The sequence below is a fragment of the Ambystoma mexicanum genome, chromosome 5p (genome assembly GCF_040938575.1).
Source record: "Ambystoma mexicanum isolate Mex_15411 chromosome 5p, UKY_AmexF1_1, whole genome shotgun sequence".
Classification (NCBI taxonomy): domain Eukaryota; kingdom Metazoa; phylum Chordata; class Amphibia; order Caudata; family Ambystomatidae; genus Ambystoma; species Ambystoma mexicanum.
In genome coordinates this window covers 468,142,665-468,156,338 of record NC_090930.1, presented here as the reverse complement: position 1 = coordinate 468,156,338, position 13,674 = coordinate 468,142,665, and the positions used below count along the sequence as shown (strand labels likewise).

Genomic DNA, 13,674 nt, shown 5'->3' with positions numbered 1-13,674 from the left:
AATCCCTTTTCCTCCTCCTACAAGGTTTGCCCTCATCTTCCCTCCTTCTTATACCTTTTGCTTCCTCCATTGACAATATCTAAGTACTCCTGGCTATGTTGAATCGTGAACTGTCCGACTGTGTGATCCTCGACAACAGGAACCCGGTTCCACTTGACACTGGTTCCGGCCTATTGACTCTTGAATTTCTGTGCATGAGTGTTCTCTGATTCTGTCTGACTTGACAAAAGTATTGCCTATGATTTTTGCCCCCAACTCTCTCTGGGTATCTCAGGTGCTAAGTGTGTTTTTGCCCAGGTAACATTTCTTGCCACAGATACGCGTTTATTTAGTAAGACCGAACTGTCATTACTGTCAAAAAGTGATCACAAATGTATTCCCGGTAACGTCTTTTGTTTCACAACACTGGTCCATTAAAACATAGGGTACTTACCTTGAGTTATACCGTACAAAGTGAATTGGTTAGTTGTAGTGTATTTTACGTGTGGTTTTGAATTAATAGAAGTATTGTGTTTATAACAAACGGTTTAAAAATAAATGACTTATATTTTTTACCTAAAACCTTGAGTCAGTGTTTGCTTGAGTCACAGTAATTGTGGTCCCTTTGTGTAATCTCTGCTACTGCTCATATACTCTTGAGATAAGCCTGGCTGTTCCGCTACTGCTACCACTTTAACATAGTAGTACAGGCTTGTACCAAAGGTAAAACTTGTATTACCACCTGTAGTCTTAATTGTTTGTAGTGGTCCCTAAGGGCACTGCACAGGATTCTGCCTAACACCTCTCCAGCCTGGACGTTGGGTGAGGGGGCATTGCTGAAACTGCGGTCCCTACTGGGGCTAACACATCATCCCCCATTACATCTTGGCCAATTGCTGTTAATACAGGTTCTAAAACCCAGTGGGGATCGGGGGGCTTGTGTTTGCTATTTTGCCCTCCCAGGCCACCCATTATCAACAACTCTGTCTACAAGGGCTTCCCAGTGCCCTTTGTCCAGCTGTCACAGCTTCTCACGCTGCCACTTTTGGCAGTGGCGGTGGTGTGCCCACAAGTTTGCCAAGTCTGAACCTGGGGTCTATGGAGGCCACCACGTCTGCAGGGACTGACCGTGCCAGAGAACCAATGGCTCAAATGGAATCCACAGGAGGGGGCATGCCTGAAAAAGGGCTCTATGGTATTGTAGGGTCTTGGAGCAAGAACTTGATGGTCATGAGGCCAGGGGTAGCCCTTCACCCTGCCTACCTACGCCGATTGTCCCCAATCATCTGGGCCCAAGCTCTTCCTCCACCATAGAAGACTATTTCAAGGAGGCCCGTCCTGTCCATAATTGCAATTGTAACTATAAGCAAGTACTTTCAGAGCTAATGTATATCAAAAGGCTCCTGCTAACATTGATTGAAGCACAAGGGTGAGAAGGAGGTGCAGTCAAGGAGGTGCCAATCTCTGGCCATATGGAAGCCACAGACCCATGCAAACAACCAATGGAGCCAGAAAAACATGTCACCATAGACCAATCGGCTGTTGTAACAAACGCCGATCATAACAGATATGCCACCTATATAGCAACCCAGGCTCCAACCTATTGCAAACCGCATGTATTTCCATTTGGGCACCAGAATCACAATGAGCAGCTTGCCTAGCAGTCGGTATCTAGGGAACCTAATATCTTGCCCCCATTTTTTGTATGCAACAAGGGTCAACAGGGTTTTAAACATTGTGGGGAATAATGGCGCTAATGAGAACTCCATAATGCCCCCAGATTTCCAACCCGAGAGGGCTGATCAATAACAAAGATTTCTGGAAAGAAAGGAGAGGCACAGTATTCTTGCATGGGGTACAGAAAATTAAACCAAATCAATCAACGAGAACCAAGGGATGCGCTCCAAAATAAATGTCTGTACTAGCTCCGGACATCAGGAGGCTTCTCTTTTGTAACTCGGGAAGCCATAGCAAATTGCTCTACACTGGGTTAAGAGGGAAATGGTGTGCTTGGCAGCGATGCAAATGGTGGTCGACAAACAAGCAGCCTGATCTTTATTAGCCCTCATCCCTTCCCTGGTATCACGCACATCTCTGGAAATATTAATTATAGCTCTGTCCTCTCAGGTGCAAATTCACTCCCATTGGGGAGAATGTCCATGGACAGTTAATATGGTACACGCACCATGTATCCATAAGCCCAAAGGGACATCCGGGTGGGGGGTGGGTTGTATCACTGTGTCTGATTGTTTCTTCTGTTTATAATGTATATTAGCAAACCTTTGTGTTAGGATGCACTTTGATGGCCTTCTGGCCGAATAAAGTTATGTGACTGATAAAGCTTTTTAACACAAACCACCATGGAAGAATATGAACCCTGCCGGACCAACATAACCATGGAACCACAGACTGCTAACATTACTAACTAACCCTACTAAACACTTTCCAATATCCTGCACAGTCACCGTCAAACACCATACATAAAACACACACACCTCTACAGCAGCAGAAACCTAGAACCACCACAAAATGTACTCCGCAACATCCAAGTAAATACAACACATTATAGAAAACTGAACCAATTGTACACATCATCCCACACCCTCATCCAACATACACCACCTATCCCATACCAAGTAAAAACAGACCCAGCACACAGTGACCGTTTTTCCCGTACTGAAGCTACCAACAACACATCAAAGTGCTTTCCCTCTCTATTCCACTAAGCCCCCAGCCCTCCTTCCTTTTCATATCCGCCAGAGCGCCTGTAAACCATGAAAATGTCAGCGGTGCATAGTATAAATCACATAATATAATTTGTGGTCTCCCTGTGTTTGAGAGACCATAAAACATCTCCAGTCAATATACATTTTTTATTTTATTTATGTTTGGCTTTAATCAAACCTTTCACAACAAATACGAAAACAGAAAGAAAGCTATACAATTACATTGCACCTAAAAAATTCCAATATTGGGAGAAAATGGAACAGTATAAACACCTTAAACTTCAATTTCAGCAATCCATATAATATACAAAAGATTTGTGCTAAAAAAAACTAAAAACGAGATTTGTTTATAAAAACACACACTTCTCGAACGTCTCTGAATACTTTTAAAAGCAGATTGGCACATTTCCCCTATGCTAAAAGAATTTTCCTACGGAAAGGTCATTTAAAAACCTAATAGTTGCTAAAACAATGCCTCTATGAGAAACACCACAAACAATAGTACACCAATCTGTTGTGGTTAGAGTTTTGTATTGGCCCAAATAGTGAGCAAAGTACTGGTATCTCAATTGCTCTAAACTAGGACAAGAAACAAACAAATGTTGCTGAATTTCAAATATCATAGGCCCTTTACAAAATCTGCAAACGTAAGCATTTTCTCAGGCTTAAAGCAAAGGCCAAGCACTTCCTCAGTAAGGTATACATTTAAATCGACCCTTAAAAACGGCTGTCTCAATATAAATTGCATGCAATAAAACCGCTCCATAGATGGCAATATAACCCCTTAGAGTTAACCATGATCCCTCGATAAAACCATATTGTTGGAGAGGATGTTGAAAAGTGGGTACATTACTGCATATGTGGTCAGCGTGTGATACTAGTCAAGCATATGGGAAGGGGGTTTTGAGGTGGCTCCAATAGTACTTCTCTTTGGACTGCAAAGGGTGGAAGAGACATGGAAAAGGCTGCCACATAAGTCTCATTTTTTATTATTAGCAGCAAGGGCTTGTCATGACAGTCTGGAAAAGACAAAAGTCAACCACAAAAAAGTAATGGCTACTCAGAGAATGAGACATACACAATATGTAAAGATTGATGGGCTGCTCCATTAATCATTAGCCAATATAGAATTGCAATGGCTCCTGTTTGTGCAAAAATATGGAGACTGGACAATGGAGTTTACTGGGGAGCCTTAAAGAAGGACAAGAAACTGGGGACAGCAGGGTAGAGAATGAATAATCTATGACTCTTTTATGCCACCATTGATTACTCCCTTTTCTTTTCCCTATTGTTCCTCTGTTATGATGCTTTAATTTAAGGTATATAAAAAGATCATCTTTAAATGACAAGATAAAAATGTGTGAGCAGGCCTTGCAAATTCTATCAATTCCTGCTAGACCTGCAGGTTGAGTAACTTAGATTACCTACTCGACCTAAGAGAAATGCACTCAACCCCTTGCAACAGATACACATTTTATCAGTCCGTTCTGTAAAATGGTGCCGGTCAGCATAGGCCCACTTTATGTTTGGCGCACTACTGCCAGACACGTACAGTGAATGATTTATTTGACATTTTCAGCAAACAAAGTTTGTTTTGCAGTAAATGTCAAATACCAGTTTCGAACATCCCAGAATTTAATTGTACTTGCCAACAATGTCAAGTATCATGGAAATGGCACTCGATCTTTATAAGAACTACTCCCTAGCCACAGCGCTCATTTTATCGAAGCTAGATTATTGTAATGCTCTATACCTAGGCATTAACAAGCGAAACTTTAAACAATTACAAACACTTCAAAATAATGCGCTCAGAACTGCCCTAAACATAGCTAGAACTCATCATATCTAATCGATAAGACAAAATGCCCAACGGTTGTCTGTTAAAGACAGAATAGCATTCAAAACCCTAGCACTCGCACATAAAGGCCTCTCTAACTCTGCCCCTTTATATCCGACTAGTAAATTCACTAGAAACCAATCAGGCCGACCCACTAGGTCCGTACAACAACACTGCCTCAGGGTTCCCAGAAACAAGCTACAGAAATCAGGGGGCAGTAGCTACCATGTTTTAGCAACACAACTATGGAACTCCCTGCCAGTAGCCTTAAGAGCAGAACCCTCTTTACCTTGCTTCAGGAAAAATGTAAAAAAAACGGGCTCTTTGCCCAGGAGGCTGCATAAATGTATGCTTCACACTGCTTCTCTGTTTTTATTTTTGTTCTACTACTTTATGATTTTACTGCTATACCTCCTCATCTATGCAATGTAACTGTATCCAACGTATGCACTGTACTGTATCTCTTCCTGTTATGTTGAGGGTTAGGTGTGCTATATAAATAAATAAATACAAATAAATACTCTACTAGGGGAGTGGCAGAGTAGATCTTGAAAGGCCAGGTAAGGAGTAGTTAGTGCGCTCTCTGGGTGAAGGGGAAGTGGGAGGATTAGTAGGGAGCATAAAGGGGTTGTCTATCCCCATGTTGAGTTGTTAACCGTCAACGTAAGCCATAATAAACATATTTGGAAAGAAATGGGATCCGACAGTAATGCTGACATTTATTTTACACTTTTTATATTGTCCTTTGTACACTTTGGTTACTATTGTATAATTTTAACTACCCGATTAATTGTACACTTGATATATCAAAATACTTTTTGTATTTCTTAAATTGTAATTGTATTTAATGTATATTTTTTTATTTCCATGGGAAGGAATTCACAAAAATAAATAAATGATTAACAGGATGGGAATCATTGATCTATCAATTGTAGAAAATAACACTTAAAAGAAAAGCAGACTGTTTTGAGATCCTGTTCATAGGTGGAGCAAATGAAGATATGTAGAAATATTTAATTGAGCAACATACTGTTATGCTTGAGCTAAAACATGGCGCTGGTGTGCAGTGCATTCTGGGAGAGCTCGCAGTCATGATGGATATTTACTTCACGCCGCAGTGAAAAGCTGCACTCATTTTGCTGAGATGAACGATGCTGAAGAAAACATGCTTTCCAAACCTGGTATGCAGTCAAGGACATTTCTGCTGGGAAAGCTAACTTTGTTATGTCTTGTTATAAGCTATGGGACGGTTTTCCGTGGTGCTTGTTTTTAGAGGAGGGAGGCACTTTGCTCCTTGAGGGTACTGTCGGTTGACCCAGCTGGCAACCAATGGCTGCTCATCAATGCGCAAGTGCGTTGCCAGAAGGTTCGAGAAATCGCCACCCCTTTTTGAAGGGTGCATATATGCGGAACCCCTGAGCGGTCAGGTGAGACTTCAGCCGGAGGGGGGACACTTCTATCTGGCATACCTGTGGGCTGTTGTGCTCTCGGGGTCTTCCAGCCGTTTCTGGCGAGATGAGGAATCCAGTTACGCTCACGGTGATGTATTTCCTTTTGAATTCTTTGCTTCTTCTGTGATTTATTTCTATGTTATCACTGTTTGATTCTAAGCTTTGAATAAATAGCCGTATAAGTGCTCATTATTTTCTAAGAGTGTGTGGTTGCAAGTTATTGCGTCTTCCTGCGTTCAAAGTATTGGCTCCATAATTGTACTGGTGATTTATGACTGTCCGTGCATTTTGGGAGAGCAATACACATACTCATCACACCGTGGGAAAGGAATAATTTCCCCATCGTTGGCTGGTCACCCAGAGGGTCTAGTTTTCAAAAATGCATTTCATTTTAAATCCGAGATGTCAGGACTACCAGCGCCTTAATCATACAGCCCAGACACCAGTCATAAAACTATGTAAATTAGATAGAGACAGTCCTGAACAGGGCAGGGAGGGAGTTACTGACAGACTAACAAGCCAGCGAGGCTGTCTCTAGGTAATGGGCACAGTGCAATATTTTCAAATGGTTGGAAATAGCAGAAAAAAATAATCAACAACAACAAAAAAACAAGATCAATGCAACTAAAAAAAATTGGGGATTTTTTCCTTACCTGTGCTGGTGGAATTAACATAGGATTGTTCTCCAATATTATTATTTGTAGATGGCGTAGTTTCCTATAACACATAGGTATCTGTGTAACTCTGTTACATGAGAAGTCCAGCTTTACCAAAGGAAGAACTGATAATTCTATTTACAAAAGAAAATAAACAGTTACAGTAGCCTTCCACCCACATTTCAAGGTATTAACACAACAATTGGCTTATTATCACACTCACCCTCTGGTAGGAGATGAAGATTATTTCTTCTCATATTTAATTCTCTAAGTGAGTGTAATTTTCCCATTTGTTGTGGAAGGATCTGAAGTTCATTGCAGCTAACATCCTGAAAAAAGTATGAACAGTCAAATTGAATTCTGGTACATTGCTGTAACAAATACTTCAAGAAAAAAAATAATTTCTTTGTAGAATGCAGATGTATTTGCTTAGACTGTGCATATTTTTGGACCGTATTATGGTTGAAACCTATTTAAATCCATGTCTAAAATGTGGACAATTGTTACTGCAAAAACTCATAGATTGAATAAGTGAGAACACATACCATATGCTCTAAAAGCGCTTAACTTTCTCCCAAAGTCCAACAATAATTGAAAATCCTCTGCACCATGTATATTGCATATTGGAGAAAGGGCTATTGTTTCAGTCTGAGAAGCCAAGTTTAGATGTTAGAAATACATAGAAGCGTCACAGGAAACTTTGAGATTAGGGGCTGGTTCACATGAAATTACCAATAGACCCCGTCTCCTGGCTTTTCCTTCTCTTTGGTAGCTTCTATACAGATCAAATAATTCTCCAGGTAGTCCGTCCCTAATGCTCTAGAATGCACTCAATGTAACACTTGGGGAATAGCAAAATCTGCTGAACTTCACAATAAAGATTGGTAGCATCCAACAAAGCCGAATAGAGGACTTGCTAAGTGCTCTAGCGACACTAACTGACCTTGCCTGACAGAATTTAGGGCAGCATCTACTTCCCCTCCTGAGAACACTACGTACGACATCCCCATCAGCAGAATGCAAGAAGCGTCAACAACAAAAAATGTTATCTTGCTTTCTGCACTGATTTACAACAAAATACTCTGCAGTTGTAGCAAAACAACATGGTTGGCTATATAATAAACATCAGGATAAGTACATTAATATCAATACAGTGTTATGGGGGACATTCTGCTGTTCATGCATGAAGGAGATTCTATGATGCTTATAAAAATAAATCAGTCTTTTGAGTTGTGCAGCCTTCAATATTTGACAATATCACACAGAGCCACTCGATACTCTTTTGCAGACCATACAACTAGTTCTCTCTAGAGGCTAGAATACAACCAATTGCCCTATGAAGTATCTCCATATTATTGGAGGGAAGATTCCAACCTGCAAAACAATTTCCATTCAAAGAAAATCGAGGCTTTTTTGAGGTCCAACAGCATTCCAACATTGCATTATTACCATGCACAGCATCAGAGCACGAATTCCCCACAATCAAGTACAAATCTCAAATAAAGTAAACGTTATTCACTGAAACTGTGGCATTCTCAGGCCTTAGTGCGCTTACCTCTATACGTTATAGGTATCCGTCCCATGGTGACAGGACCGGTACCTTTGCCAGACCCTGTTTTTCTGCATCATACAGAACCACATACAATGGCACACCTTTAAGGGGGCTGGAGGGAGGGGTGTATGGAGAAAGATTACTCCCATCCCTTTCCTCCATACTTTATGTGAGACTCCCAAGCATTTTCTCCAATGGATAGGGGTCTGGCTTGAAGCAAATAGGTTGTAAAGAACAGCATATTCAGACCTGGCATCCCGCTGCGATTGGTGTCTACACAGTAGGGCTTAAAAAAAAGCAGAAGGTGAAGACCACGTAGCTGCCTTGGAAATCACTTCCAACGGGACGTTTCTCTAAAACGTCACTGCTGTGTTCTTGGTGGAAAGCACATGAACAGGAATCCTCTTCAGAATGGTCCCATCCTGCCTGGAATAGTTCTCTGTTATACAGGCTACTATTCAGCGGTTGATGGCTGATTTTGACACAGGTGAACCTGGCTGGGTCAACCCTGTGCCTCCTTTGTTTCCCCACATAAGTGATAAAACAGTTGGCCAGACTTCCTAAAGGAGCCACCTCTGTCCAAGTACAATTTCAGAGCTCTTCTCACGGCTAGACAGTGAAATGCACACTGTGAATGACACTGGATATGGGATGCCTACCAGAAGCTTACTCTCCTGGTTAAAAATGCAACTTTTGTCTTTGTGGGACGTGGTCTGTGGCTTCAAAGAAACCAGAGCTTGTATCTCACGGATGCGCATGGCTGATGTGGCTACCACAAAGGCAGTTTTCTATATAATTAACTTCATGTCTGCTGATCCCAAGCTTGAAGGGTTTGTGGGAGATACGTCATTACCAAGGTCAAATCTTACACAAAGTGTGGTGTTTTAACTGGAGGGTAGGTCCTCAAAGTGCTGTCGAACAATCGGGTTGGACGTAGAGAAGATCACTTCCTCAGTGCTTCTTAAAAGCCTATTGCAAATAAATAAGTGCAGCATGACTCCCTCGGCATGCTTTTGCGCTCTAGGTGTGACAAACAAAAGCACATTTTCCAACAAACAATTTAGCTGGATAATGTTCTTGCCTGTTGCTCAGACAAAACCTGATCCACTTACTCCTGTACTTAGAGTGTGTGGAAGGTTTTATGGTTGCTTGAATGACCTTAGTTCACCTTTGAAAGACCCAAGAAGGCAAGTGTCAGCACTTCAGGAACCAGCTCACTAAGCTCATCTATTGAGGGGATAAGTGAAGAAGCTTCCCCCTCCAGCTGAGATAGCATGTCAAGAAATACTGGTAGGCAAACTGACCCTTCTTATGCCGGTTCCATGTGGTCCGCGTACCAGCTCCTTGCCGGCAGTGAGGCATAACAAGGATCATGAATGTTCAGCGAGGCATTCGCAACTTGTGGATAGTCTTTGGAATAAGAGGGGCAGGAGGAAATACCCAAATACACTCTCACTCCAAGGAATATAAAAAGCATCTCCCTGTGCAAGGTGACCCAGGAATCCTTTTGACACAAACCACTTGCATTTCGAATTGTTTTCGGATGTGAACAAGTCCAGACGAGCAAACCCCCATTTCTGGAACATCAAGTCCATTATAAATGGATCAAGTTTCCACCTGTGGTTGTAATGTTAAAGCCTTTATAAACGGTCTGCTTCCACGTTTTGTACTCGAGGCAGGCGAATAGCCCCTAGCAAAATAGAATTTTCCACTCTCAAATCTGTATTGACAGCCTCCAAAGAGTGGTAGTGCGACTGGCAGCGAAAATGGTCAGCAGACTGTCTCTAAAAACCATGAACACTGTTTGCATGCTTTGGTGGTGAACACTGTATGCTAAAAGTATGCAATCAATCAAATGTGCTTGGTTTCGGATTGGACTCCATAAAAGCAATAAAACTACAACATTGAGATTTTTAATGTTGCACACATTACGATTTCTATGTTGCAATACCTATCAATTAATACATGTGCCCTCAAAAGATCATATGAACGCGTACCAGCTGGCTGAGAATGACATATTCCAAACAATGCTGGGATATTCTTTGGTTGGGTGTCACTTACCACAATGAATCAATATACATTGTTTCCTTTCTCACTGAGAGTGTATATCAGATATACATCAATAAAACAGTCAAATACAAACTTTACTAAATGACATTTAAACACTCCAAATCAATGCATCATGACAATCATCAACATATTAAGACATTTCCTTATCAATATTATGTATTGCCCACCAACAAGGTATCCAGTACATTTAAGAAATTGACTGTTTTTTTCTTTTCTGACCAAGCTCTAAATATAAATCTGATAACAGCATAGATTACAAGATTGCTGTCAATAGATTTCCATGGAGTTAATGCAGCGGGTAAGCGTCGTACTGAGAACTTATTTAGGACCCACTTTAGGTAAAGTGCTCTCAAGTCTCTATTTGACGGGCAGAGTAAAATGAAATGTACAATATTTTCTTTGCCCGCAAAGTAGGCTGGGCACATGCATGAATCTCTCATGTGCCAAGCATGTTGGAGAGCAGTCAAAGGTGATGTGCCTGGCTGAAATCTTATATAACGTGACTGTGCATAAGGGGGGATATCAAACCCAGGTAAGTTTCATACCCAAAAGGTCTGTTTACAACTCCAATAAGTAGATGCTTGAATAGATGAGCTGCAGAACATATTGATCTTATCGTTCAGGATATTATACACATGTTGTAAAACTGCCTTTGTGCTGCTATTAATTCAGCAGGGGTTGTTCCAGAGATCTTCATGGCTCAAGGAGGTAAATATTGACTTATTGTGCCTGCCCCAAGATAAGCTTGGCCCACCACTTTGGGACAGTAGGTCCGTTAGCGGCTCCCTATTTACCTAGATATGAGGAATCCCAAAAACGTGTCCAATACTGGATATGACTGAATGCAATAACATGAGCTATGTGTTTTTGATTTTTCTCTAACTGCAAGGTCACCTTTGTGGTAGGTTTAGAACCTTTTAAAACAAAAGTTTCTAAACTATTCCCAATCTCGTGGACTTAACATATCCCCAAATTTCTGCACCAGAAATTGCAGCTGTCCTCGCCTGCATGTTGTATATTTATAGAGCAGGAAAGAATGCACTGTTTCCATGGTTAAGGGCACATTTCAGCACTGCATTACTGGACCGTTCCAAGGTGGGTAAAGATGTTTCTATTTGGCCTAACCAGCTGCCATTACTCGTGGGGAGAACAAAAGACCATTGATTTAGTCTGATCGAAGTTGACTGTGAGCCCATGCTTCATGAAAGGATATCACTTGCTTTTTCTTAATCCAGACGAGATCAGCGAGATACAAAAAAAGAAAAAGAAAATCACATCTGTGAATAAGAGTAACAGGATCTTTCCCTGTCCCAACGTGGGGATATCAGGCTGCATTTTCACCAGTTTGGTAATTAACCGGTTAATGAAAATGCCTCACCCCCTTCTTAAATTGATTGGGGCAGTTGTGTCTCCATACTGGTTTGACTGTAATCTGGCTGTATTATTATTATTATTATTATGGCTCAATGTAATTTGGTAGGAATGTCTAGCTCTTGCAAAGGTCCCCAGAGTTTACTCCTCTGTACCCCATCAAAGGTACATCCCAAATCCATGAAGAAGTAGAAATTCATCTCTCTCAATGAGATGTATTGATGGCGTAGCAAAAAAAGCTTAAAGGATTGGTCAACTGTATTTGGGAAAAAACAACAGGGCAAATTGAGGCTTAATTAAGCCATAGAAAAAATTGTTGTTGTCATCCCTAACCATAGGGGTATAATGGTACACAAAGGACAGTTAGACAGGGAAAACATTCTTTGATTGCCTGTATATCATTGCCCTAACTAGAAAATAGAGTTTCGGAAGTCCAAAATGGACGCTAGATCGGGAGATGTTCTGCCAAATGGAAACCACCCAACAGGTACTAAGTTGCTTAGAGAGGGAAAAAAATCTCTCATGGTGATGACTCGAGCACCTTATAACTGAACGAATGGTGTAAGGGCATTGGGATTTCCAAGTATGTGCTTTATTAACCAAAATGTCTCAGAATCCTTTTCATGCGGGTTGTCTAAATTAAAACTAATATTAAAAAAATTGATTGAAAAACAAAGTCACTTTTTCTGCACTGTAGGTGCTAGAAACCCATTTAGTACTGGGTTGTGGTCGCTAGTGTCTTTGCATCTCCTCCTAGTCTTGGAGATATCATAAAGTGTTGTGCAGGGGCCACAACAGGTTAGGTCGACCGGTTTCGATGGTTATGGACGATTGAGAACCATCTTCTTCAGGACATTGGATTTCTTCATGTAGTGACACAATCACTTGCTGTACTCGTGGGTAGGACAGCATACACAGCATGCACAGGCTACACAGAATCCTGAATGTAGTCAGGAAAGTATGTTTTCAGAAGTGTTCATGCAGCGGCGTTGCTTCGGTTCTGCGGGCTGCACCGGCAAGGGCTGTGTACAGGAACATTAGACTGTACAACTGTATTTGGGGCAGGTTGAAAACCTGCCTTGAAGGGGCCATTTATCTTTTGCCACATACCCAATCATCTAGATGCAACAGAGCGCTTGCACAGTTCTTACAGATGGCGTCAAGCAAGGAATTCAGTCTGTAGTTAGCAGTGTCCTCTAGGCACGCTTTCTTGTACACAGGAACAATTGTATGTCATCCAGAAGCCAGGAACTACACCCAACTCTATAACTGCAGTGAACGACAGGTCTCTAGACATCTGGTTAATTCTTAAATGTGTTGACAGGTATACCTGTGCCGTTAGTTTTTCCGCATTTCTGTTGATTGATCACCTTGTTTATCTCTGTCAGGGTGCATTTTAACCCTATTTGCTCATTCTGGGGTTCTGCACTAGGATAGTCGCTCTCGCCATGCGCAGGCCCTTCAGGTTCGGAATAGAGTTTGACAAAGTGATTCAGCCAAACCTCTTCCGGGATATTACCTTGGACGATTTTCTATCATCCTGATGTCACCCTCTTCCAGAAGGCTGCCCTATCTTTATTGGCGACTGCTTCTAGGAGGACGTCCAGTACATTCTCGGCAAATTATTTTTCCCTTTATGACCCAATCCTTCTAAAAAGGCCATCAGTAAGTGATTTGTATTTATAGAGCGCTATACACCAAATCGCTGTACAAAAAACAAATAAATGGTACAAATCAAATGGAATCAACAAGTGGAATCAACAAAAATGAGCAGGTAAAATCAAGAGGTAAGGAAATCGGTCTTAAGCAGTGAACGAAAAAGGGGAGAGGAAAGGAAGTGTCCCAATGTTTAGTGGCTAGAAGAGAAAAAGATCGAAAACGAGATTTAGCACAGGGAGGACAGGAAATGCTAAGTAGGAAGACAGAATGAGAACAAAGGAAATGGGGAGGGACATAAAAAGAAATAAGGGAGGAGAGATAGGGAGGGGCAAGACCAGGGAGACATTTCAAAACCAGACAAAAGAAAATCTGA

At 41.4% G+C, this 13,674-nt stretch overlaps 1 protein-coding gene across 2 annotated transcripts in view; it reads right to left on the bottom strand.

Annotated features, from left to right (window-relative positions):
• LRCH2 (leucine rich repeats and calponin homology domain containing 2) overlaps nucleotides 1–13,674 on the bottom strand; it is a 2,196,342-nt gene that overhangs the window by 1,679,669 nt on the left and 502,999 nt on the right. For both annotated transcript variants that reach the window (XM_069612877.1, XM_069612878.1), the window contains exons 4-5: nucleotides 6,873–6,978; nucleotides 6,647–6,783 (exon numbers count right to left, since the gene is read on the bottom strand). In XM_069612877.1, the coding sequence (XP_069468978.1) occupies nucleotides 6,647–6,783; nucleotides 6,873–6,978 (243 nt within the window). The remainder of the gene's footprint in view (nucleotides 1–6,646; nucleotides 6,784–6,872; nucleotides 6,979–13,674) is intronic.